We start from the raw sequence: 27,637 nt of genomic DNA, 5'->3' as shown, positions 1-27,637 counted from the left end.
ATAAATTCCTCTCTGAATAGAAAGTGACGAATGTAAATTAATGTCTTGCCAAAGGACATTAGTGCCATGGGGGAATCGAACCGTGAACCATAATGTGATCCACAGTCAGGTGACATATCCACTAGACCATGACGCCTCTACACTTTGCATGATATAATTAAAACCTGGGCCCTGTTTCATAAAACTTGATATCAATAGCAAGTTACAAGCTACTGTTATAAGCTACTGAAATCATGGCATCTGATTGGCTGAGAGTAAATTTGTCATAGAAATTTAGCATATGTTATAGATAGAAAGTTTAATGAAACGGGCCCCTGCTCCTTTCTGACCTACCTGCATGGGGAAGTCACTGTGTGTGTGGTTGTACTGGATGATGTTGCGTATACACTGATGAAGCATGGAGAAGAGAGAGTTGAGCGCTCTCAAGCGAGTGAAGTCCATGATGTGCTGGTCCTGCTTGGCTGCGTACTCAAGGCAACGTATCACCACACCGTCAGATGAGAAGTGGGGACCAAATACATTGGCACTGTCCACTTGAACCTAGTGAGGAGAGTATGGGATATTCATTACAATGAATCAGCGTTTATTTATCAGGTCTATGACAAGCCGTGAATTAACAATTTACCCTGCAATTAACACCAGGAATATAAACAAAAGACATGACTGCCCAAACAGATAAAAGCAGTATCAATTCAAATCTAATCCTTGAAAAAATTTTCATTTTGATTATCACTGTTCTATATTGATTTAAAAAATGTGTCACTGTACATTTATGTTCATATTTTATTTCAATCACAATGATACAAGTGGAATATAAAAGATTGTGAGTAGATATAAAAGACAAATTCTTGAATAAAAAAAGCAGTCTAGCAGATACACTTATACATGTACTATAAAGAGTGCTCCTCAGCATTTTTTTACCAGTACAAAACGTGCATCATACACGCAACATGAGTTTGTATGAAAATTTACACCAGCAAACAATTAATGCTCCCAAATAGTTTTGACACATGGAAAATGGACAAGAGAAGAAGAGAGATTTCTCACCTGCATGACAGGTGAAAGTACATCCTCCTTCTCTCCAGAATCCCTGCTTTTGTAGGTCTTATCCTCTCCTTCCTCCAGGGGAACACAGCGAAGCTTGGTCAAGAAGTTCTCAAAGATGAGCTCAGTACTGAGTACGTCCTCACTGAACCACACCATGCCACAGCGGGTGACAGTGGCCAGGGTGGCGTAGCGAAGGTCCTGTACCTCAAACATGATACGCACCTACCACAGGATGAAGATTGATACATTAGAAGGGGTAAGAATGTGAATTTGAAGAGACTCTTTGCAAATGAAATGTTGTGATCTTTCAGTGACATGGCTGATGGTCACTTTGCCAATTTCTATAGTGACTATACCTTCTCAAACTGCTACATATTTCCCATTTGTCTTCTTGTAGCTGGTATTCATACACTGTCTGTGCAATTATACAAATAAAACCTACCCAACTAAATTTTTTAAATAGTACAGAGCCCCACTAGGCCCACTCTGTAAATGTTTCCATGAAATTACCACTCGCAAGACCAACAAAAACTTACATTAGGAGGTATGCCAAGACGTTCTCCATTGGGCAGGGTGAGTAGCTTGTTCTCGTCCAGTACACTGTTGAGATTCTCAACCCATTCTGGGTCAACATCACCATCAAAGATGATCCATTGACGTTTGTTGATCTCACCACGAACATTGTCAATGATCCTAGATTAAAGAAGAAATGGAAATAAAATAATCCTTTATCCGACAAAATTTCAGCAATATTTGTCTTTTAATAATCTTTGGGGATATAACTTCAGCAATATTTTTAATTGATATATAAAATGTATGGTTTTTCTTGACATCATTTTCTCATCATTTTCAATCATACAATCAGCACGAATTCTGAAAGGGTTACTTCTTTATATTTTCTCTCTTGGTGTGGATATGAGCACATCATCAATGTTATTACCACTGTTGTTATCATCACTGTTGTTACCATCTTTATTATTATTTTTTTATATTACAGCACTTTACAACAAAAGTGTACAACTTGCAAGATATGTGTATTTGCCACCAAATGGCCATATCTTTTGACTCAAAGAAAAATAACTGAGATGAATAAGATAACGCGCCCTTCTTACTTTCTGAGGAAGTGCGTGAAGAGACCGTCAGTCCATTCCCTGGTATTGGGGTCCAGTGTACCATAGAGGTCTTCCTTGGAGATAGCCTTGGGGTCAATGACCTGAGCCACGCCCTCAATACCTTCCAGTCTCTCAAGAGCCTTGAGCAGTGCACGCCAGGCGGTACTCTTGCCGCTGCCGCTGGGACCCACCATCATCAGACCATGGTTCAGGTTGGAGATCTGGTATAGTTGGAGCACCTGTTCATCAGACAAATTTCACAAAGGTATGGTAAGTGTGTTTAAACCTTTAAAGGCTGCAAAAAGGACATACAATCCAAAAGTTTGTCTTTAAAGCGGGTCATTCTTTCAAAAATATCTTGTAGAGTAATAAATAATTGATCCCATGGAATAGTGCTTGTATCAAATACACAATTAAAACAAATTATTTATTGAACACGTAGGTAAACTTGGCTGATCATTATAGGCTAAGATTGAACATTTATGATTTCGTAGCTTTTCAAGACACAGAACAAAATTATCTTTGGTACTATTCCATATTTTCTCTTTGAGTACGGAAAATGAATTTTTCAATATTTAAACACAGACAAATGCAAAACGAGTTCCCAAATACCTCCGCCCCCACCCAAAAAAATAATGAATCAAAACTGTGTTACCTTCTCAACCCATGAGGTTCCAATTTCATCTCCTTCTCCGTAGGTGAGGTGCATTTCCTCACAGACCTTGGCCAACTCTCTCCTGAGTCCCTTCATCTCTGCCTGGGTGTAGGAGATGCCAGGGAACACATCTGATAGCAGGTTGTAGAGCAGAGGGATGTCTTCAGCGATCAGTTTGGGTACCATCGTCTCACAGATACTCTGGATCAGGATCTACAAAAGAGTGGAAATAAACAAAAGTGCACTCAGATGCTTTTATCTGTGACAGCTATCCTTGGAAGAAAAGACAATGAAGGATGGATTGCATTGTTCACAGAAATATACAAACATATTCATTGAAGTGAGATTTCTGTGCCAAACCCATTTAACAATGATGTTGCACTATTTATTGGGATTTTTAATACCCAATTCTTTTTTCCTTAAACTGATACAGGTACAGGTATTCAAAGTTAAGCTCTGTAATTTGTATTACATACCCAAATTTGAGAAATGAAACAAAGAATTAAAACTGAAACCTTGAAAGTTCATTTATGGTCATAAACAAGATATTCTTCCCACCTCTTGTTCTGGAAGATTCTCAGTGATGGAACCTTCATCTACATCTTCACCCCTCTCTGCCCTCTGCTCCTTGACACGTATGATGTGGTCTCTCTTCACATTACCGGCACTGACAAGTACGTTCTTCAGGGCTCGTAAGCCAAAGTCGTAGTGAGACTGCGAGGACAGTTGCTCATCACAAAGCCTGCGAGGATAAAAATTTGGATGAAACTCATTCTTTTTCTCTCACTTTCTCTCTCATTTCATTTTTGCCTAAGGAGAGACATTGTGATATTAATGAAAACAAGGTACTAATGACCTATGGCAGAAAATAAATCTTCATTTTCTACTATTGATGTAAATTAAGCGAATATATATTTAGTAGAAGGACATTATACAAGTATGCGTTCTATGACAGCTAAGTCACAATCTTCAGTGCCTTGTATCTTCAAAAGGAGCATTTTAAAAATTTGAATATTTGTAACATCATAACTTTTTTATTAGAAGTTGCATAATTCTTCAACTTTATTCTTGTTTATTTGTTTAAGAACGTCTGGGTAGAAGAGACATACAAGACTAAGATGTAATATGCGTATATAAAATAGGAAACAAAAATACACCACTCCATGCCTGAGAGTGACTCAAATGACCATAATACTGTAAAATGACAGTGTGGTGTATTCTAATCATTGGATACAATAACGACTGTGAAAGAAACAGGATAAGGTACTTACTGGAAGAAAGGCACCACCTTGGAGGCCAGCTTCTCAGCAGTCCTGAATCCCTGTGAGTAGAGCATAACCTGTGAGATGAGCTGACGGTTTGGCTTGGTCATTGCCAAGCTACGGAAGAGCTTCTTGAGGTTGTCAGGTAGGTTGGAGCGGCCAGCGTAACCAGGGTTCATGGTGATGAAGATGGCCATGTCTGGGTTGACCTTCACCTGCTTGCCTACCAGCTCCACCAAGATCTGCTCACCTGAATAATACAGATTCATACAGATAATGAGATGGATCCAGTTGTGCCACTGGGATGGGTAATCAAGGGGTAGAGTTTCACTTCAAACTGTTCATGACTCCCGGCATGATACAACTCTACTGATAAAACTGCAACATCATTGAAATGGGAGATATGAGTTGTCCAAAAAACAAGATACTTGATCTCTCTTCTTAACAAAAGTAAATACATATAAACATTTGGAAGGAAAAAAAACAGCCCTTCATAAAATCATGCCTTCGATTATGAAAATCAACAGGTTCTGATACATCAACAGACTTCTTGTCAGTGTGCAAAGATTGCACCTGGAAGTTGTATGCTAGATTACATTATTTCATATTTCATATTTCAATGAATATTTCTACAGGATCTACAAATTTTATACATAAACTTTTCTTTTAATAGTCATATTTAAAGAATGCGTTTTGAAATATGTATTTCCAGCAATTGTCTGTGGGAATAAAATATATTGAAAATGACAAAAAGTCAAGTTAGATCCTTACCCTTCTTGCCATCTAGGAGCTGTTCCTTGAGTGCTTCCTGGATGGTCTGGATCTGCTGAGAGACAGCAGACAGCATCCTCTCCTCTAGACGATTGAACTCATCAAAGCATCCCCATGCTCCCACTTGACACAGACCAACGAAGATACGACCCATGGCCTGTGAAATAATCATTAATGACGTTAAATAATATATATATACAGAAATCAATTCTACTTGCACTTTCTGCTGCTCGGACTACATGAATGGGGCACATTGGATGAAGAGAGATTAAAATTATCCTGATGCTCTTTTTTCAAATATCTTTTATTCTATGAAGATGATAAAGATAACTGTTGATGTGCTTTCCTACAAACCATCTCACATTAGAAAGAGAAGTGGAGTCTTTTGGATAGTCATGTTCAAGGTTGGTTCAAGATGAAAATAAGAGAACTCATTGATAGACTTATCTCTTTGGCTGTTATCTGGACAAAGTTTCTTTGAAAACCATTATTTGAACTTCAGAAATAAATGTGTAGCTCTAATTTTGACTCTGAATCATATGGAGACAGAAATTTCATAATATTTTAGCTTACTTATTTGGACTCGGTCAAAAAATCTCTCATATTCTCCCACAGTAAAAGAGTAAATTTGAATATGATTAGGAATTTTACCTGGAAGTCAAAGCGTTCATCACAGTTGAAGACCAGCACAAAGCGACCCAGCTGATGTCCAAGAGCCTTCACAGACTCTGTCTTGCCTGTACCAGCAGGACCTACAGATATAAACCAATCAGGGCATCAGTCAATGTTTTGAGAGATGCTCTTGTGTATATACACTTATGAATTGACTAAGTATATTTCCAATACAGATGATACGGAAAGCATACGTAGACAAATTTTGAAATGAATGAGTGATTATGCATGCATATTCATCACTACATTACTAACCATTTGTATGAACATTTTACAAATTGCAACTCATGGAAGAAACTTGCAACAGCTCAGCACATTAAAATGTAGTATGTGTGAGTGCACCTGTCATCTATGTCCAACACAGATCTCAATGGGAATGAACCACTAACTTACCAAATGGTGATCCTCCTAGACGTCCTTCAAGGGCCTGTGTCATTGTCAGGTAGCAACGATCGGTCAGTGGTGTCTGGACAAGCTTGTCCTGGACACCTAGGTACTCAAAGCCATAGTTGAAGCGGGCATTGGCCATCTGGATACTGAGCATCTGGAGTACATCAGAGTGCTTGGGATCAAAGTAGAAGCGCATCTGGGACAGCCATTGGAAGTCGTTGGGTCCAGCCACTTTGTCCTGGATCATCTTGCGAGTCACGTCACGTTGGTGGACCAACTCAGTGATCTGGAAGAATTCACATCATTCAGTTTAATTAATTAATGTAAGTAATAACAAACGTTTGAAAATGGTCTCTTTATGTTCAACATTTTAAAAATGATTTTGAAAGTAAACTAGCAGAATGAAGGTAGTTGAGACCAAAACTCCATGGAAGAATTGCGAGGTTTCTCGAACACCCTACAACAATTTAAAAAAATAAGTCTTCATAAAAACTTGAACATACAGTGGCAAAGAACTAAATGATGAAAATTATTAAGACATATTAAACACCATAAATGTAAGCATTTGGAGTATGTGTACAAAATTCCATTGAAAGTTTTCTGTAGAACTGCTGAGATCAAGAAATAAAGAGAGAAAATAACACGATTATATTACCAGATGTTCAAGCTTCTTCCTCCTGACAGCTGGTTGTTCCTGAAGGACAGAGTCAGCCAGAACTTGGAGGGTCTTGTTGACAGTCTGAAGGACACCCTCTACTGGCTTCATGTCCTTACCTCCATCCTTCTCCACAGCTGCCAGAGCCTTATCTGTGCTCTCTGACCAGGAGATCTGGGCCGACAGCACCACAAGTTGGGCCTATATCAGAAAATAACACACATTAGTGATAAAGTTAGGTGACTAATTGGTTAGGTAATTTATACTGGACTTTACAATACTCAAATCTATACATGTAGCAATCATGCACTTTTTCTTCACTTTTTATGGATTGTTTCAAAGTTGTTGTATTGTTAAAACAATAGAACCATTCAAAACTTCTTAAGGAAATACTTCATATTCAGCACCCACCCAATGTTACTTAAGAATGGAGCCTCATCCTTGACCCACTCCTCTACATAAAACGGCAAGATCAGGACAGATGATTTTGTGTATCAATTCACCATACTTTCACTTAACTCTAAAGATGACGATGTGTAACAAGACGCTCAGAAAGTGTAGCCTTCATGTACCAAGACAATCACTCAACATGTTTCCAGAGATGGATTATTTTCCCACTGTTTTCTAACCAAAAATCTAATAATTTTAAAATACTAAATACATCCTAACATAACTTCATCATTGCAGCATTAAAAACATTTTCTCCTGACTCACCTGATACTGGTCGACCCATGTCAGATACTTCTCAGATTCAATGTCTCCTTCCTTGAACTGTGTGATACCGGACACAGCAGTGGCCAGACTCTTGGCCAGAGTGACCCTCATCTCATTCTCTACCAGGGTCAACCATTCATTGATCTTGGGATGCTCCTTGATGGACACTGGTGTCTTGAAGGTGACCTGAATGATTACATGGGGAAATGCAGATTTTATAACTCATAAATAGATAGATAGCATATCTTCCACTACATGTCTTATCAAGAACAGATTTATTACCCTCATTATCAGTTAATAAATAAGCTATTTTCATGGTTGAACAGATAAATTTCGCCTCATCTTTCTCTGTAGATTGAGCCTTGAACATTGTATTACAGTCCCTGTATAATACAAATCATCCTACACCCATGATTTGCCTAAAAATAAAAAAATCTGTGGATTTAATCATTGATCACTCCATTAATTTATCTCTTTATTTCAAAACTATCTCTAATATTTTAAAACCTGAAAATTATCATCATCATCATATCTTTAGCACTGTTCCATTTCAAATTCATTTTGTACGCAAATAGTTGCAAAAAAAATTCCCACTTCTCACAAATGTGACTCACACTCATATACAAGTATATACTACATTGGAACGTGATGTTGCGAGGAATAAATCTTTCAACTGCAAAAACCAACCCACTCAATATCAATTCTGAAATCCTCATTATTAGAGCATGCTGCATGACTTACCTCCTCTCCCTCGCGTGATGCGAGACCAAGGACCAGGGTGGCGTCCTCACTGAGAGTAAGGGTGGATACCCCAGCAAACATCTTCTTGAAATGCTTTTGGAGTTTCTCCACATTCTTGCTGTTACCGATGATCTCCAGCAAGTCCTCATCTCCTACAAAGTAGAATCTACAAGAGTATGCATGAAATAAAACGAAGAGTAATAACATTATAATAAACACAAATTGTTCTAAACATACTGAATTTTCTCCACATTTGTAACACTGTCAACATGATGACCGAGTATGAAAATATTGAAAAATAATAAGTATACAAAATAAATCAAATGATACACAAATAATCTAGCAATTTGAAAGCTCTGTATTTAAGTAAACTAACAATTCAATGTACTTTAATGCATGTCAAATGTAATTAACTGAACTGAAGCTGCATCAATAAATAACACATTACATGGTGAGAAAATTTGGAACAATGATAACTTTCTCTTCCACCTTCTAAACAGTGTAGACATATGCCCACACCCAGAGTAGCATAGACCATAAAAATAAAACAAAGAAAAGATATCGCACTAACCTTGGGAAGGAGGCCCTCTCTCGCTCGAGGTACTCTCCGAGAGCCTTCTGGATCTTGCCCAGAAGGTCAGCCAGTCTCTCCAGGGAGCGCTGTACTCCAGGAATGTTGACCACGTCCAAGACCAGGGGTGCCTTGGCTACCTTCTTCATCAGGGCTAGGAACTCAGTGCTGATGCTGTTGAGTTCAAAGAAAAAACGGATTGTATAACCTGTCAAGAGCTCATTCAAAGTTTTTAAAGAGGTCACCCGTATTTGATTTATATTGGAGGATAAAAAGGTGTGATAAAGGTTGTTTATATGGACTTGGTGGAAAGAGGAGAGAGTCAAGGAATGGATACAGTCATTGATTCTAATATTACCATTTAGTGTTTTTTCGTAAACGTGTAACAAATGTTAAAACTTGTTAATTACTTAGGGTATTGTAGTTGTATTTACAGTACACTTCATTGGATGACTTGTTTATCACAGTATTACTCCACCACTATACCTTCTTTTTACAAAGTGAGTGAAGAGTTTGTTTCCTAACGCAGCTATCTATGCCTTACAATGACAAGATTTTACCTTGAGAATCTCTGTGTCTCCACTGGTAGGAGATGCTTGATGTCAGCTGATCCTGAAAAGATGCCTTCCAGGTACACCCATCGTCTCTGGACATCTATCCAGACATCAAAGAGAGCGTTGATGCGGTTCAGCTTCTCTTCCCAGGTCAGTGCTTCCTCCTCAAATACCTACACAAAAAATAGACATCATTTTTAAAACTTGATTCTGACATTCAAAGCATACACATCATCACTCTCTTCGTAAATCAAAATTTTCCATTGGATAATATGATCACAATCTAGGAATAAATAGAGCATGATTATAGGGCAAATCTAAGTTTTTTACTAATATGTATCGTACACATTTACCAAAATACAGTCAACCTTGCGTAAGTTGACCTTAACAGGACCAAGTGAAATGCATCGACTTATGCGTAAGTGGTATTTCTACGACTTACGCATATGTACTACAATGTGTACATGTACATGTGCCAGCAAGTCTGGAGAACAGGGGTGTATTGTGTACAAAAAATCTGTGTGTGTGTGGCTTGCTTTGACAGTGATTGATTACACATTGTGGTCTCATTTGACTTTTGTGATGTGAATTCTGTGATTAACACACGTAAGTCTATAAAAGAAAATTGGGACATTTTATTATCATCGTCTTTAGAGGTTTTCCGCCATACGCAACGTTGACTGTAGCAAACAAAACTTGGCGTTGACTACCATGACTACTGCATTAAAATGCTTGACCATAATAAAAAATGATACCTTCCCTGTAATTATCTGTTTACTTTTCCCATAATCCCTATTACCTTTTATACAAATATGACATTCAATTGTGATCTGCTCTTTACAATCCAAGGAAGATCTGATAATGATAAGGAGAATCTCTTCAAGCAATTCCCATCACTTTCATCGAAAATAGAGACTTAAGTGGCGATACATTCATGATGAGGCACCAAAATTATTTTCATGGCTCTGTAATGCACATATTTAAACACATAAACACTGAAAAAACGGACCTTGTAGTAAGGAGAGAGCTTCATGGCAGCCACACTGTTGATGTGTTCCTTGGCCTTGTTGAAGAGATCATCCCAACCTCGGATGATGCGACATTTGTTCTGGAAGTTGATGAGGTCCAGCTCGTAAGTCTGCCATGATTCACGCACCTGAAAGAAAACGAATATGTAAGACATTGCTTACTTTCCTTCATGGAAAGCCATGAGACATGGGCATCACAACTACAATTTCTGGTTTACCAGACCCTCAGGTCACTCATTAACAATTACAAAAATAATGGCTTCTTTCAAAGTTCACAAGTATTACCAACGGATATGCAACATGACATCTATATAAAAGTCAAATAAATGTTTAAAATGTTGTCTAATAAAGACCCAAACAACAAAACCCAGAAGGTAGAACTAGCTGTTTCGGATAATGAAATCACCAAACTCTAACCTGCTTCAAGAACTCCTCCAGGGCCATCTCTCCCTGAGCTACCATGATGATGTCCCTGACGATGGGCTCGTTCCTCTGAAGGTCCACATCCCAGACCTGGCCTAGGGTCAGCTCCGACAGAACCCAGTTAACCCTCAGCCTGCGCATCAGCAGCTTCCAGTGACGCTCCTTCAGGGCTTCAGACTTGAGCTCTGTCACCAGCATGTTCACCTGGAGATAGCAAGCACATTTAACTTTTTTTATTATCATTATTTAAACAATGCAATTGTTACAAAATTGGTAAGTCCTGCTTCTGTAAATAAATGCTCTGTATTATATTATGTCAAAATTAATAAATAATGGGAACTTGGAATTTGTGCAATTCACTACAATAAACGTGATAAAAGCCATACATACAAGTACATTTTATAATTTCTACTATTCTTAACAAGATATTTTAGATGTAACAAATTCCCATTCTCATGTTTTACTTTCCTTTATGTTTGTATTACAAAACATATGGTTTCTGTCTCATTTCTTTTAAATCCAATGTTACGCTTTGATTAAAATATAATTATGGATCTTGGAATAATCAATTTAATAATAATCTGGATTTATATAGTGCTTAATACAAAATACCGTCTATAAGTGCTTAACAGATATTATTACCTTGCCAAAGGAAGTTAGTATCATGTTGGGGATCTCACCCAAGACCTTTGCATTCCAAGTCAAGTGCCTAAACCACTCAACTACAACACCTCTAGATTTAGAATAATTTTGTCTTTTGTACCGCAGTAAAATGATACATCAACTAATTTCACTTTTTTTTGTGTGCATAATCATGAAAGTTTTGTTTCCAACGCTTTATACTTTTATGAAAGTGTGATTTTGATTTGTAATGATTATGTTCTTAATTAATTTTCATGTTTTAATTGATGATCATATTTTAAGACAAGTGTTTACATTGTAAACAGTGTGCAAATAGTCCCTGGACTACCACTTTGTATTTTTGATAAACTACGTTAAATTAAATTGAAATGAACAGAATATTACATGAATACTCAAAGCAACATACTCAAAAGCTTAATGTCACAAAACAAGCAAATGTCATATCACATGGGTATGTTAATGTAAATTATCTATAGTTTTTTTTTTAAAGGCTTTTGCGAACAGAATCAAACCTGCACAGGAAATTGCTACCTAATTTGCTTAGTGATATCTGGTTACGATGCCTGTGTGTTAATGTGCTAGTCATGGGGTGTGTAGGGGGGATACAGTGACAATTTGGCCCTTCAAAACTCTAGAAAATACAGCCCTTTAATAAGCAAAAGACAGAGAAATAAAAAGCTCACCTTGGCATATCCCTTGAGCACTTTCTGGACATGTTCATAGGATGAGTACTGCCTGAGTCTGGATGGAAGGGCCTTCAGTCCATTGGTCAGGCTGTCAATGCTCTGACGAAGCTGTCAAAGGAACACGAGGATGCAAACTTTAAATATAGAAACACTGCCTAAAATGAATAGATATGAACCTTACGATGTTAAAACAAATTGGCAGATCCTAATTCTACTTTGTTCAGTCATTAACTATATGAATAACGTATACAATTACATACCTTGCGAGGAGCGACGGAGAGCCATGGTTTCTCCTTGAGTTCATCAATCTGTTCCCAGATCTTCTGCAGCTCTGACCAGACTCCCTTCAGGTCCTGGAGCTCTTCTAATGCTACCTGGACTCTCTCTTCACTGGAACTCACAGTACCTGCAAGAATATAAATACCTTATGTTTATTCAGATACCCTAATTTATATAAAATCCTATTAACTGGGACCTACATAATACAACTTGAACTTGAATATATAATACCATTATAGTAAGTCATACAGGGTTTACGGAATAATAATATGCCTTCATACATGTAAGTAGAGGTGGGCCATAAAGACGACTACAGTTTGATTCTACACCACCCACTGTAGTTGGCTGGGGGTTACAGTTCAAAATCATTATAAATCACTATTAAGACAAATGATAGCATGTTATCAATAATTTAAAGAGCTATCATGTCAATGATGAATACTACCATATGAAAGAAAACCTTCAATATTCTCCTGTTTCCTCTTCTGGGACAACTATTCATCTCCCTCATTCTACTAAACGATGCTAAACCCAGCTGTAATGAATAAAACAATGTAAGAAGCAACAATGGCTCACCAAGTTCCTGCAGCTCTAGAGCTTCCTTAGCCTTGGCTACATTGTCCCTGTCCTCTGTGAGGCGAGTGAACTTGCCCTCAAAGATCCACAAGCTGTTGGTGGCTGTGTCAGGTTTCAGGTCACCCTGGGTAAAATAATAAGCATGAACATTCATGGAACTATAGAGTAGAAATTGTTTGTGAATACACTTTCACACCTGACACTTGTGTCAGTTAATGACAACACAAGTCTACATGTACATTTATATGATAACATCTGACCTGACTAAGACAGCACCTTCGTTTCTAAATTCTTTTTTAAATGTCCACTATCACAGTATCACCAATGATTCTGTAATTTCAAAGTATTGCATTAATATAGTGATATGTGTAAATACAATGATGTACATGTACATGTCAACTAATGTGTAAATGAATCAAGATGTTCACTGCAACATCACATACTTGTGTACTTTGGAGCTCTTTTGGGTGAGTATAAATGTAGGTGTTTCAGAGGCTAAATTAACTAATTGACTACTGAATTCATTCATTCATTCATTCCCATACAGTAGCCACCGGGTTCCCATAGGAAAAGGGTTAACTAATGTACCTGGATGGGTTTGCCCTTGTCCCACTCAGCTAGCAGCTCAGTAGTCCTGGCTTCCACAGATCTATCCTCTGCCACAATCTTCATCTGGAGACTGGCTACCTGTAACAAAAATGAATTTTGTATCGTATCAACTGAATGGTTCAAACCACTAGCAAAACATTATCATTTATCTAGTATATCACCAAATATACAAATACATATATGATATGCTCATAAATTACTACAAGCTTTACAGAAGCACATGAATGGAGGCCAGCAGATTCAATGGAATTATGCTCGGTACACTATTAAACATTTCCTGGAAAATAATGCAAGCTTCTTCTTTCTTTTTTTAAATCAACATATTAGACCACAGTAGATCCAAATGTTGACATACATGCTGCAAGGTGAAACACTTCATTTTTCAAAAATATGATTTCATTTCATTTATGACAGCTGATTTCCATATTTTTGTTTGTTTGTTTGGGACACTAAACAACATTTTCTAGAATATTCCTATTTTCTCATAGTACATTGTATAGATTTTAGGACAACTGTAACCTAACATACACTACTTGATCAAGTAATACCTGTGTCTGGATGGATCCTTCCTTGCGCTTCATGATCTCATTGTAGGCTCCCCATTCTCCTTCGATGTTGTCTACGTAGAGCCAGCTGGTTGGGAACTGGTAGCGATGACGCTCCAGCAGCTTCTGTCCACCTCGGTAGCTCTGTGCAAAACATTAGATAATGTATGTGTATGATTCATCAAATGAAAATAATAGACCATTTCGTAGATACAATCTGTGCATGAGCCGATAAAGGTCATTTGTGATAAAATTGTAAAACCCACCGAGATGAATACGTGCTCATGTTATGTAATCATTATTCATATGTGCACCTACGGTACATGCTATGATACAAGAAGGCAAACAAAGCTATTCATGAAGCACATACATGAATTTGGCATTGATTATTCTAAAATACACAAAGTGGGACTTCTCCATGAATAAAAGATCTGTGGATATTTGGGGTCATTTAACCCTTTTCCTAACTACGAAATGGTCTATTTCATCCTGATTCATTATGCATTTCAAATAGTACTGATCCAGTTTCCTCATGCCTGGCGTTCAATTGGTTACTTTTAGCCTGTCATTATATCCTACTGGATTTCTGGTCTCATGATCATAAAGTTTTCTACTCACTTCATAATTTTCTTCTACAAAACATATTTCAAATCTTTTAAGGATAGTGACTATATGATACAAGCTTCTCATTATCTGTGCTTTCAAAGATTGATAATTAGTATTTGTGTTTGTAAATGTGACAGAAAAACATGATGTAGGTTCTACAACACTACTCACCTTCCTGATACCAAATCTAAACATTGACTTGAAATTTACACACAATATGTCAGTTCATACTAATCTACAACTATTACTGGGTTTCATTATGGCTATCATTCTAGCAAGTATAGAAATTCAGGATTTAATTTCCAGTGCTCTAGCATACCTCGACCTGCTTCTCCCAGGCACGGTACTTGCGTTTGAGGTTCTGGACGTAGGTGATGAAGGTGACAGCATCTGATGTGCTTGCTGTGTCCACAGAGTGCTGCTCAAGATCAGTGCGAGACTGAGGAGGAGGAAAGAAACCGAAAGAATTAATATAGAGTTGGTCCACTAAACAGTGTTGGCTATAAAGTATTGCATTGTTATGCTTGATTATTGTCAACAGAGCACTGGTTTTAAGTACCATCATCTGGGGTATTATTTACTTTCCAAAATTAACAAAAATAATGAGATATTACATTATTAATTAAACTAACAAGAAATTTAACAAGATAGTTAAAATATACATGTAGGCTCTAATTTAGAAAAGAATTTAGAATTTTAAAAATGTCCCAACGTACACAAGCTTATCATGGTGTCACACGCTAAAAGCGGTCACAGCTTAACACTTCACGTTACTACTCCCAACACGAACATCCATCACTTAGTTTTAAGCCAGAGATAATTAGGGCTGGAGCCTGTTGAAAATGTGTGTTATATCAACAACAAAAAATCATATTCAATGGGTGAAGTAGAGTAACACTCACCTTGGAGACAGCACCATGGAACTCTGTCATCTGCGAACCGAGCATGTTGCCAAACTTGCTCAGGATCTCCTTGTGCCACGAGTCATACTTCATGTTCACCTTGGACTGGACCTACAATTTAAATAATGATGGAGACAAGGTAGATTATATATCATCTATATAAGGCTTTCAATTGGTACAATAAATCAGTGTATTCAATATCTTTCGCACAGTACCCGGATGACTAACCAATATTGTTTTCATATTGCCAGAGCTGCCAACCTTGTGCGACCAAAAAAAGGAATCATGATGGCAAAAAAAAAGGAATTTCAAGCAAAAAAAAGGAATTCATAAAAACAAAACTTACAACCACGCGCGACACACTTCCAATGCAGAAATGTTCATTCATCATGCTGTTTTTTCCATACAAGCAGGAATTTTTTGGGTGGTTGTTTGACGTGCGGTATGTTTGTTTTTTTCCAATAAAAAAATAAAAAAATAAAAAATTGTTTTTAAAAAAATATTAAAAAAATATTTTATGAAGAAAATAATACGTACTACCGTAATTTGGAGGAAAAAACAGAGTAATTCCGGCAAATACAGAATGGTTGGCAGCTCTGTATTGCTCAGTCATCCGGGATTTTCAACTATCAATATATATATTACTCGAAAACTAAGCCAAAGCCTACTACAAAACAAAAAATATTTACCGAGGTAAATCAAATTGTATTATTTCGCTAGTCAGTCTGATATAGATAAGAAGAATAATATTGTATGTCTTTGTTTTCGTGTGATACAAGAATATATTGTCAAAGGTCGAGCAATATGTTCTTGTATCACACTCAAAGCCATCTAATATTATATAAGTATCTATGCTCCTTGGGCTGCAAGTGGAAGGTACGGTGATTCCCTTGCAATGTGAAACAGTGTTTTCTCCCACAAGGGATGCAGTAAAAGTACAGTTGGAGGCCTCTAAAGGCTATATAGACCGGTGGGTCAGTAATACCCTCACAACTTTGGCTGAGTCATTTGAAACTTGCTTCTTTACAGATGACCATGTCATTTTTTTCTTCCATGTTTGCAATGATTTTTGAAATTTGCATAAATGCTACAACAATCGTTTTTGAAATATTTAATTGAGAAATCAAATATATTTTAGGGTATCGTATCATTGAATTTGAGATTAATTACATTGTAATATTATACAATCTACACAATTCTTGGAAGTACACTAACCTTCCCATACTCCACAACAATGGGTCCAAACTCCTTCCTGGTCTCTGCATTGTCGAAGGTGGTGCGAGATTGCCTGTTGAAGAAAACATTCAAACATTGCACCATCACTCAGATATACGAGTCAAGGAATAAGTTGAAAATTTACAACTTAAATATCTGTATAGGTAATTTTTTTCTTGTTGAACGGCTAAAAAAATGTATAAAATGGGGATGTATATTGTAATAACACAAACAACAATGAAAAGACATCAGGCAATGTAGAGAGAAAGAGAGTAAAATATGGAGAGGGGGAGTAAAGAGAAGTGAGTATGGTGCAGACGGCATCTTAGGACTAATAAACTGGTGTATGCACACACTATTAAAGCTACAACGTAAAAGCAAATTTAAATTCTTTATGTAAGAGAAGGATCCAATAATTACCTGATCTGCTGAAGAAGCATCATCCACTTGTTCATGTCATCACCGACTCGGTCATAGACATTGTGAGGCTGCATGTCCCACAGGGACTGGAACTGGAGCCATTCCTATAAAAAAAAATACCAACAAATTATTATTAGATGGTTTGAACTATAAAAGGGGGAGCATCTCATTAATTTAACTGACCACAACCACAACAGAATACACTACAGACCTATGGCATCTTCATCGATATTGTATTTTCATTGGGTATCGGAAAGGTATGTAAGTTGTGAGAATTCTTTTCAACATATTGGATTCCATACAATACACTCTTTCATAATTTAGAATAAAAATTGTCTAGATGGAAACACAGGTTTCAAAGATTATCCTCATGGCAGGTAAATACAATAAATTGGAATACCAAGAAACATTTCTCTGTTACCAGTATTACCTTGCTTGGATTTAATCATCAATTTTATCTGTAGACATGCAACAACAAAAAATATAAGAAGAAAGGGTTCATTTTGACTGACCTTGACATAGTCTTGGACACGTTTGAGGATCTTGTCAATGGCTCGGTAAGCTTCCTCCAGAACTGCTGGACCATCGGGCAGCTTGCACAGAAGATTGCGGTAGATCTGTGCCTTGCTTGATTCATGCTGCTCTACGCCAACCTGCAAAATAGAACATACATGAAATGTTAGAAGTAGAGAATCTGCACTGACAGTGTAAACATGAGATCCTTAATGCATATAGGGAATTGATTCTTCTTTTAATATAATCAATAGCATCAACTAATAATTTTCCTGCAACACCCTATAAATCATGAATTTAATACCACATGTGTTTATTGTCATGCAATCTTTATATTTCTTTCATGGGTTGTAAAAAACAAACATACCCTAAATAATACTACTACATATATCATGACTATCATTTCATTTTTCTTGCTACATGAATATAATGTCTTACACTTATAATCTCATCTGACATCATCATCATCACCACGTCATTCTTTATACGTCATTGTCACAAATATAACTATCAACATCGTCATCGTCATCAATATAATCACCACCACCATTATGCACCACCAACACCAACCATCACCACCACCATCAAACACACCACAACAACCACCATCTCTTAATCTCTTCATATAACTATCAACATCATCGTTATCCACATAATCACCACCACCATGATGTACCACCAAAACCCACCACCACCATCACCACCACCATCAAACACACCACCACAACCACCATCTCCTCTCATCTTCTCACCTGGTATCTGGAGCTCTCTAGCCTCCTCTGGTTGATGATGATACCCTCCCAGTTGAAGAGCTGTTGCATGAGCTGATAGCGTGCCTCTTCCACAGGAGGTGAGAGGTACATCACTTGGTTGGTGATGCGGATCTCATGGATCAGACCCTGAAAAGTGCAATGATAATCAGAATTCAGTAAGGAATAGTTTGACAAACAAAATTATCAGAATATGTTCACTATAATTTCTGGAAAGGGATAAGTGGTGTCTGAGAAAAAGACTTGGCATAAAATGCAAAGTACCATAAAATGATGAACAATAATTTAATTACTTATAAATTCATTTAATAATTTTTTGGACATATTTTGTTATCAGTAATGAAATGGGACCATTTCTTAGTTTTACAATGAATTTATCATAAATGAAGGAAATGAACAGGTCTGTACCATTTCTAGCAATTAAAAACATGGGAAAGCACTTTTCTTATTTTGTGCCTATTCACACAATCTTGAATACACCACTGCTATTTGAAATTGAATACAAAATTATAATTCACTCTGTTTCCCATTCAATAATCAATTCTATTAATCTTCCACAATCTACAGATCACTCTTTTTGAAATGGAAGTAAAATATAAAATGATTCTGACCGTGATCTTGGGATCTCCTCCTGGTCTGACTTTAGCTGGTCCATCAGTGTCCATGTTGTCCTCCATACCTTGTCCATCCTCACCAAGGAGGCACTTGGTCCAGGCCCGGATGCCAGCTTCCAGACGTTTGGCTAGGCGCTTCTCAACCTGATAAAAAGAAACAGTTCAAAACTTTGCATGAGCATCTGATATAGATTTAATCGTTTAATCACAGTTTCACAATATCAATCCCTCAATTAAACACTTTTTTTTGTCTGCCGAGCTAACTTCCTTCTTTGTGTGTTTTATTTGTTTTCAGGGAATTGTCACAAGAAATTTCATATTTTTGTATTGAAATTTTCACACCGCTAAATAGCCAGCAACCCTACAGCTGTAATGTCTAATTGCCTAATTAACACTGACATAACAAACTTCCTTTGAATAAAAGACTTCCAGTTTAGACTCATTACATTATCTCAATTTTATACTGAGAACATTCTTTACTCAGCTCATATTTGCTAGGGGTCTTCCATAGATTTGTAAATATTGCAATTTGAAATGCCACTATTTGAATACTTTAGGGTTGACACGATAATAGTACAAAGTATGTCTGTACTGTAGACAAACATACCTCTTGATCAAGCTTGGCCACCCATTGTGGCAGGTTGGAGTAAGAGTGAAGACTGAGATCATCGACTGCCTTCTGGACTTTACTCAAGATCTCGGCCAGGATGATGGGGGCGTACTGGCAGGTGTCAAGAGCATGGACCTCATCATCGATTCTCTCCTCAATCACTAGCAGGTCGTCCACCTAACAAAGGAATGTTAACATTACATCATCAAAGTATTGTATCTTTGATTATCACAGAGGAGCATGAGATGCATTAAATAAAACCCTTTGATGGTATAGACAATAAATTAGAATTGATCTATGTTTCCTAAATATGGAAAAGTTTATGGTATACCTGTATCATTAAAATAACAATATGGAATTTGGGATTAATTTACAGTACAACAGCAGCTATTGGCAAACTCCAGACATTGAATGTTCATTAGGTGTAAACAATTATAAGAAAATGATAAAGATAAGTTAATTTTTGGAAATATTCATATAACTATCGTCATTAACAAGAGGAAGCAAACATGTAACAAATAATCTGCATACTACAGAATGCAACAGTAAGTGGGAGACAAAACTTCTTTAGACAATATGCAAAAGTTGATATTACCTTCTCCTGGTAGTTGAAGACAGCCTCAGACAGCTTCTGCACATAGTTGTCTAGCTTGTAAGATTCCCATGCAAGATGAGATCCCTTCATGGTAAAGAAACAGAAATAAATCAAAATGATGATCGTGACTGTTACATTATAATAAATTTTTAACTCGTTGATTTATGTCCTAATGCCACAATAAAACAATAGATTTAAATGTGATATTTGTACATGAATAATTGTAGATTCTATATTCCTTCTGCATTAAAATAGAGAAACACGAGTTAACATATTGGCAGTACAACCATTCACACCTTCTTAGCCAGATAGGCAAGACATCAATAGATGCAAAGTACAATACAACTAATGAGGAACTGGATATATATATCCTACAATGACAACATTTACCCCAGAAAGTTTTTAACACATTCTAAGAATCATAAAAAACTGAGAAACTTTAGATTTTTCATATGATGATAAATATTGCATTTATGATTCCATACCTCTGAGACGAGTCCTTGGACGTCCTTCTTCAAACCAGCCACCAAGAGGGTGATGGAAAAGCGCTCCTCAACCTTTGAATATACATAACATTGTAAGTATATCAATAAACACAAGAATGTAGAGTCATACAAATGAATTAGAAGAAAATACAAATTACAATGCTTTGCTTCAAAAGATACAGCTTCCAGTACTAAAGTGAATCGGTAATATTGTTGGAAGGTTGATGAAAAAACTGTAATTTTTGTATGAAATGTTACTTATTATATTCCCTCTAACATGCAAACAATCCTAGAATTTGTTTAAACCACAAAGATATTTATAGTTTTCTTTGAAGGCGTCACTGTGCAACACCCTCTAACAGTAAATTCTCCCAAACAATTTTTGAGTTTTAATTGAAGGGTTTAATTAAACATAAAGAAAAAGACCATTATCTAAAAACTGTAAATACTTCTATGAAGAACAGTGTACAACAAAAATTATACATTGGTTGTCTCTTTATACACAGTATCAATGACACAAAGGAAGAAGCTGAATAATAAACGTAATGTAGACTGTAAGGCTTTGATTACCTTCTCATTGGTGCGCTCGTACGTGCGTACACTCTCAATGAGGGAGATGGCGAAGGGGTAGAGTTGGTTAGCCTGGTGGGCTTTGTTGATGATAGCCAGAGGGACACGGAATCCCATCCATTTTAGGTTGCGCACCTGTAAAAGAATAAGTTCAGAAATGTATGAAGATTACTGGAGTGGAAGGTACCATCATGTACACCCAAAAAAAAAAACTTTCAGTGGAATTGGTGATAAATTGCATACAAAATGAAGAAAATTATAGGAACTGGCTACTTTGGAGAATGGAGATGCCAATACAATTACTTTAGAGTAATATTCCCAATTGAATGACAGGAAACCTAAATCTTAATCCGTAGCAGCAACACAAATTTATAATTCAGATGGTTAAAACAAACTGCATGAATGTGGGGAATGTGTATCAGGATATTTATTAATAGAGAGAGATAAGAAGAAAGGAACCTGATCAGGTCTTTAAATGTTCCTTGCTCACAACAAACAACTGTTCCTTACTGCACAAATATCATCACAGTTTCAGACAGAAGCATACATGATCACATCTGGGGAATAACAGATATCTGGTAATTGTGGAAAACGCCACATCATTATCCTTTCACCAAGTCTTTATTATCAAGTTCTCACCTCTTTGGAGAGAGTGATGATGTCTGGTAGGAAGTTGACTTTGAGTCTGAGTGCGTTAGCAGCCTTGGCTCCGATCCTGGCCCTGATGCTCTCAATGGTGAAGATCCTACCGGATACACCCAGCTGGCGCATTTGGACCTGGAAGAAAGGAAAGGCATATATTTTGCAATCAACAATACTGTTACAATTAAAAAGAAAAGAGTATTTTATATACATCTTTAACGTGTATGCTCACAAGCAAATATGAAGCAATGGATAGGAGTTCTCAATATGCAGGTCCTTGCAAAATATATCCTTAAACAATGACAAAATCAAAATCTTCTGACATATATTTAACGTTGAAACACAACAAATATCTAATCTTAAATGGTCTAATTAAATAGTACATTCCAAATAACATCCTTGTACCAACCAAGAGGCTAGTTAGAGTGAAAACATACCTTTCTAGACCATTCATCAAAGAGCTCTTGTGTGTCCAGCTTGGCCCTAAAGCTATCACCATCAGCCTTCAATCGCTGACCCTCTACATGGTTCTCCCATCCTTTGCCAAGGACATCCTCGACACGGTGCATGTAGGCTCCAAGCTGGCGGTCAATCTATCAAATAAGATAATACAATTTAATGGTAAGTGATCAATTGCCCATATTTTCTAACATTAATATCTTGATCTATTTTGAAGAATCCAATATAAGATATTACTCTTATGCGTCCTCCAAGTGTGAAAATGTTATCTCAAGTTGGTTGTCACATGGAGCAGATGCACAGAAGTGGATGTTTCTAGAGCATGGATAATTTCTATCTACCGGTAGGCCATAAATTTCAGTTTACCTTGCAGTTACAATATTCATAAAAATCCTTCAGACAGATATTGAGGAAAATCAATCTTCAGGTCAGGAATATACCACCTCTACAGATAAGCACCAGTCTGATGACACAAAGATATCTATATGATTTACCTGTCTTGCCCAGATGATGGATCCAGAAACGGGTGGTAGATCTCTCACTTTGCTCATCTTGCATGCCTTGCTCTGGGGGTATTGCACCTGTAAAAGAACACAACAATATATTCTGAATTCATCAATACATATTCAGATAGCATTTTAAGAATAAATTCTCAAACCCAATGTATTCAATACAGCACTATATATCTGAAAATAAAACCCCACACACAAGAAGTTACTGAATTCGTACAGTAGCCAAACACTCTCTCTAGTCATTGATAAAGCATTAACAGTGAGCCCTGACCTTACAGACTTTATATGAATATTTCTATCAAACTATTATATGTTTAATATACATATATATCAGCCAAAGATATTTTGTTTCTACCATTATGCAACATGTAGTCTTGGAGTAGAAACATATCTTAATATTTAAATATACATGTACATGTATCCTACAAGCCACACAGAAATTAACATGTAAGACAGACTTGCAAAAGAGCAGAAGAGCACAGGTCATAAACGATAGTGCTAACAAACCTTAAACTTGTCATGCAGGGACTCAATGTCATCTTTGACCCTCTGAATGAGCTGGGTCTGGTATTCCCTGATGGCACCGCGGATGTGAGGGCGAACAAACAGGGCATTGAAGCGAGAAAAGATGCGGAACATCTCGTTGGCGTTCTTAGCTGTGCCAAGCTGGTCACGGAGACGAGCTGTGATACGGGTCTCGACACGGTCGATTCGCTCGTCGTATCGCTTCATGGCAGCCTCCCATGCTTCCGCTCCTTCCTTGCTAACATCCAGACCATCCACTTCCTTCACATTCTCGTAGGCCAGGTTCACTTCCTATATATGGATAAAAAGATGAAATTCAAATTCAAGAACAAATACATGAATCTAATTAAACCAAAACAAATCAAAATATTTCAGCTAACTTTTTTTTCCTTTACACAATGCATTCAATTTTATCTAAAATAGACATAAGCACTTCATTGCTATTAACAGAATCCGCATCTTGTGAAATGGAAAAAGACCCCTTCTCATAATATAAAGGGAATAGATTTTTGGATTGGATTCTCACTGATCAGTACTTATGATTGATACAAATAAATCACAAGTCTCTGTATCAATGGCCCTGATCATCTTACCTCTATGGCATTGGCATCAGCAGAATCCATCATGAGTTCATTGAGTTTAGCCTGGGATGGTTCCTCGCTTGGGGTAGCCCCAGGGCTGCTGGGCACCTGAGCAGTGACAGCTGGGCGCAACACACGGACAATCACTGCTCGTAGCTGCTCATGTTGGCGACGGAACCTGGAGCATAAAACGAAAAGTGCACAATGATTAGATACTATAAGTAAACATATACTTAACAAGATTATCAGTACACTGTGTGTTGTTGTTTCTTAATTTCAGAGAAAAGGAAATGTTTTGAAAATACTTCTTTAAAAATTGAAAATAGTAATCTTCCTTCAAAAACACAAAAGACTCAAAGAGTGTCAACATAGTAAGCATTTTTTAAAACTTTTCTGCTTCTGCTGAAATGACCCATGCAAATGTGTCGAGAATGACTCTACTCTCAATAAATGCTTACAACCCTTAAACACTCATATCCTCTTGAAAATGTAGGTCTCTTGATCCTTCCCATTTTATTATTATCCGTACATGTCCCCATCCACCCGCATCTCTCCCACTCAATCTCACTTACTTCCTCATCTGTTCAAGTCTATTCTGGAGCTTCTTGTGAGCTGGGTTGACCCTCCACACCATCTTCAGACTGTCCTCTCTCTTCTTCTTGACGATGTCCCTCAGGAGTGATTGTAGCTTCTCGTACTCATCGTCCCACCTGCCGAACACCTCAAAACAAGCATTCATCACCTTCTCAAACTCCTCGTGGCTGATGTGCATCAGACGACGAGTACCAAGGACCTGTGATTAAGAAGAAGGGGGAGGGGGTGGGGGGAGGGGGTGGGGGGAGGGGGTGGGGGGAGGGGGGGGATGGTTATCAATGGAATTTCAAAGTTACTTCTCATATTATATGCATAATCTTTACCCGGAGGCATCCACTTTGAATTACAAAATCTGTTACAGAGGCCTATTCCAAATACAGTGCGTCTATTTATAGTGACCACTTTAACTGTATCCATTGAATAGGGGTTCTAGTACATATACTTACAAATAATTGATTAAGTTTCAGTGCATGACATACAGTTTAATGTATTAAAAAAAAACAGGTATCCAACAAATAGTCCAAATATATATCAAGTGGTACCTGAATCATAATTTTACATTAATTTCACTTAAAAATCAGAGGGTAGGAAGTAAGGACCTACCTTCAGCAGCTGAGAGCTAAGGTCTCTAGAGATGGCTTCAACCAGACGAAGTGCACGCTGGATGGGGTACTTGGTGTTACGGATCTTGCGCAAGTGGAGGAAGATAGCCACCAAGGCTTGGCGGATGCGGTCCAGCTCAGTGGCGGACAGGAGGTCATTGAGGGGAAAGTCCTTCATCAGGGGACTGTAGTTGGCAACTGTGGCAAGAGCTTGCTTCAGGCCTGGTGGTGGGAGAGAAATAAAGGTAATTACATCAAATCATACAATTTAATTAATTGAATACATGAAAACAACGATAAATTAAAGATGACAGAACCTCCATGAGGCCAAGCGTAAGTTGATAATGTTGATGATTATGACGATGATTATGATGGTAGCAACAGTGATGATGGTAGTTGTGTGGGTGACGATGATGATTATGGCAAAGACTGTGATGTTGGTGATGTAATATAACTCAACAGAACAACTTCCCCATAAATTGCCACAATGGCAAATATTCATTTCAATGCAGTCAGATTTTGAAGCAAATAGAAGCAAAAATCATAATTTTATGTCATGATGAGAGGATAACTTACCAGTGTCTGTGTCAAAACTGACAGTAGCGTGGAAGCGCTTGCCATGCTTTAGGATGTCTAAGGTCAGGGCCACTTCTGGACTCTCTCTTTTCTCCTGGATCTTGAGCAGGGCACGCTCCAGGTTGAGCCAGAAGCTGATCTCCTGCAGGGCAGTGCCTGAGGCTGGGTCTCTGTCCAATTTAGTGACCTGTGCAATGTAATAAGGGTGATAATGTTCTTTGGATGCCATTCAACAAGACATGATGAAATTATTTTTCTATAATGGAATCCTTCTGTAGGGCCATAGTCGATTATACATTTTGTTCATAAATGCCTATTAAGCTTCAAGCAGATCCATCTTGATACCAAATGTTATTTGCATCCACTATTATGTTCTTGGTAGCTTGATTGTGCTTATTTCATGTGACTGTTGACTATGCAAGCATATACCTGGAGGTAAGTTTGAGAGTACCTAAATCTTGGTCCTATTTGACTGACCTAACCTAAGGATAGAAAGACACTGACTCGGTATCAGCCCAGGGCTGTCAGTCTCCAAGTCACATTGCTTCCTCAATTTATTTTTATTAACACAATACAAACACTAAAATCACTATATACATATACAAACATTCAAGTAAAATGTTACAGCAATATTTGTCTCCTGCTGCATGGATAAACTTTATTCAGCATGTCACCTTCTGTATTTCCCTGATCCATCGGTTGACTCCATGCTGTAGGGTGTTGAGGAAGGTGGAATCCTCGGCCTTGTCAGCAAAGTCGATGACCTTTGGCTTGCGACCCTCATCTCCACACTTCCTGATCATGGTAGAAACTACCGGATTGATGGGTAGGGTGACATCGGGAATGTCAATGTTCTGCTGGAGATGGAGGAGACCCATCTCGAGCTCGGCGATCTTTTTCTCCACAGAGGGAGCCATCTTATCTCCATCCCTATCATTTAAAATGGACATGAAAGATGCAATGCATGAATTCACTGTATTCTTCATTTTTTTAACTTTAAATTATTTCAAACAGATGGATACAATTACAAGATTTAAATTTCATATAGTAATAGATTTGATCTCTTAGGAGATTTATTGAATGTTTAAGTGATTAATCATTTAATTATTTATCCACGTGGAAAGTACTATATAAATGTAATTATTATTCATCATATTAGGATCATTCAACCTGCCATATTATATGTTTGCAAAATGTTCAATTTTTTTTAATGATGGATATGTAAAAAAAATGTTGATCTACACTTGACAGGTTCAGATCTTTCAAGATCTTTCAAAATCTTTATTTACACAAATTACTGTTTGTTGTGACCAACCTGTCAACTTTTCCAGATGCTCTCACATAGGACTTGAAGTAGGGTGCAACTGCTGTGCTGACATAGGCGTGGAGTGTCTCAAAGGGAGAGCCCTCACTCAGGTTGATGACACGGAGCTGGCTTGAGATACACTTGTCTGCATCAATGATGAGCCCCTTCTTCAGGAACACCAAACTAAACACATATAGACAAAATATGGTCAGATGTATTTGAACATCAAAGCATCAACATGGAAATAAACAAATCTTTTGACAATTTCCTATACATTGATGAAGAGCATTTCTAGATTTTTCTATTTTAACAAATCAAATTATTCTCCATTTATTGCATACTATACATCAATACATGTACATACACTATCTTTCGCTTGGCGGTGTTTAATGTCATAATCTGAAATCTTGGCAAGCCCATGTAAGAGATACTGACCCTTCAATAAAAAATCTCATCAGAAAAGCTGTACTTGCATTCTACTTACGAAAATACATTGTTAAACTTATCTCTGCTTTTTGTTTAAATACTACCTAAATGGTGGAAGTAAACAGACAATCTTTGGCATATATATTCAATGTATTACTGAAGGAATCTTTGCCTTCATGAAC

The 27,637-nt window shown here is 37.3% G+C and overlaps 1 protein-coding gene across 1 annotated transcript in view; it reads right to left on the bottom strand.

Moving 5' to 3' along the window:
• The window catches only part of LOC593057 (cytoplasmic dynein 1 heavy chain 1), a 65,452-nt gene that overhangs the window by 33,064 nt on the left and 4,751 nt on the right, over positions 1-27,637 (bottom strand). The window contains exons 3-45 of the mRNA XM_030998830.1: positions 27,039-27,212; positions 26,398-26,653; positions 25,724-25,910; positions 25,149-25,369; positions 24,524-24,744; positions 23,964-24,129; positions 23,353-23,661; positions 22,828-22,914; positions 22,312-22,467; positions 21,872-22,009; positions 21,233-21,367; positions 20,663-20,734; positions 20,178-20,261; positions 19,580-19,759; positions 18,970-19,116; positions 18,341-18,487; positions 17,588-17,728; positions 17,076-17,179; positions 16,656-16,728; positions 15,441-15,551; positions 14,858-14,977; positions 13,936-14,076; positions 13,367-13,465; positions 12,779-12,902; positions 12,184-12,329; positions 11,921-12,031; positions 10,590-10,799; positions 10,154-10,300; positions 9,151-9,317; positions 8,591-8,764; positions 8,020-8,185; positions 7,279-7,464; positions 6,565-6,765; positions 5,913-6,195; positions 5,499-5,599; positions 4,848-5,004; positions 4,086-4,326; positions 3,373-3,556; positions 2,815-3,027; positions 2,160-2,398; positions 1,584-1,740; positions 1,048-1,269; positions 334-540 (exon numbers count right to left, since the gene is read on the bottom strand). Of these exons, the coding sequence (XP_030854690.1) occupies positions 334-540; positions 1,048-1,269; positions 1,584-1,740; positions 2,160-2,398; positions 2,815-3,027; positions 3,373-3,556; positions 4,086-4,326; positions 4,848-5,004; positions 5,499-5,599; positions 5,913-6,195; positions 6,565-6,765; positions 7,279-7,464; positions 8,020-8,185; positions 8,591-8,764; positions 9,151-9,317; positions 10,154-10,300; positions 10,590-10,799; positions 11,921-12,031; positions 12,184-12,329; positions 12,779-12,902; positions 13,367-13,465; positions 13,936-14,076; positions 14,858-14,977; positions 15,441-15,551; positions 16,656-16,728; positions 17,076-17,179; positions 17,588-17,728; positions 18,341-18,487; positions 18,970-19,116; positions 19,580-19,759; positions 20,178-20,261; positions 20,663-20,734; positions 21,233-21,367; positions 21,872-22,009; positions 22,312-22,467; positions 22,828-22,914; positions 23,353-23,661; positions 23,964-24,129; positions 24,524-24,744; positions 25,149-25,369; positions 25,724-25,910; positions 26,398-26,653; positions 27,039-27,212 (7,105 nt within the window). The remainder of the gene's footprint in view (positions 1-333; positions 541-1,047; positions 1,270-1,583; positions 1,741-2,159; positions 2,399-2,814; positions 3,028-3,372; positions 3,557-4,085; positions 4,327-4,847; positions 5,005-5,498; positions 5,600-5,912; positions 6,196-6,564; positions 6,766-7,278; positions 7,465-8,019; positions 8,186-8,590; positions 8,765-9,150; positions 9,318-10,153; positions 10,301-10,589; positions 10,800-11,920; positions 12,032-12,183; positions 12,330-12,778; positions 12,903-13,366; positions 13,466-13,935; positions 14,077-14,857; positions 14,978-15,440; positions 15,552-16,655; positions 16,729-17,075; positions 17,180-17,587; positions 17,729-18,340; positions 18,488-18,969; positions 19,117-19,579; positions 19,760-20,177; positions 20,262-20,662; positions 20,735-21,232; positions 21,368-21,871; positions 22,010-22,311; positions 22,468-22,827; positions 22,915-23,352; positions 23,662-23,963; positions 24,130-24,523; positions 24,745-25,148; positions 25,370-25,723; positions 25,911-26,397; positions 26,654-27,038; positions 27,213-27,637) is intronic.

Source organism: Strongylocentrotus purpuratus, unplaced genomic scaffold (assembly GCF_000002235.5).
Source record: "Strongylocentrotus purpuratus isolate Spur 01 unplaced genomic scaffold, Spur_5.0 spur5_scaffold_5, whole genome shotgun sequence".
Taxonomy (NCBI): domain Eukaryota; kingdom Metazoa; phylum Echinodermata; class Echinoidea; order Camarodonta; family Strongylocentrotidae; genus Strongylocentrotus; species Strongylocentrotus purpuratus.
The sequence above is the reverse complement of the archived record's forward strand: the minus strand, read 5'-3'. Positions and strand labels throughout refer to the sequence as shown.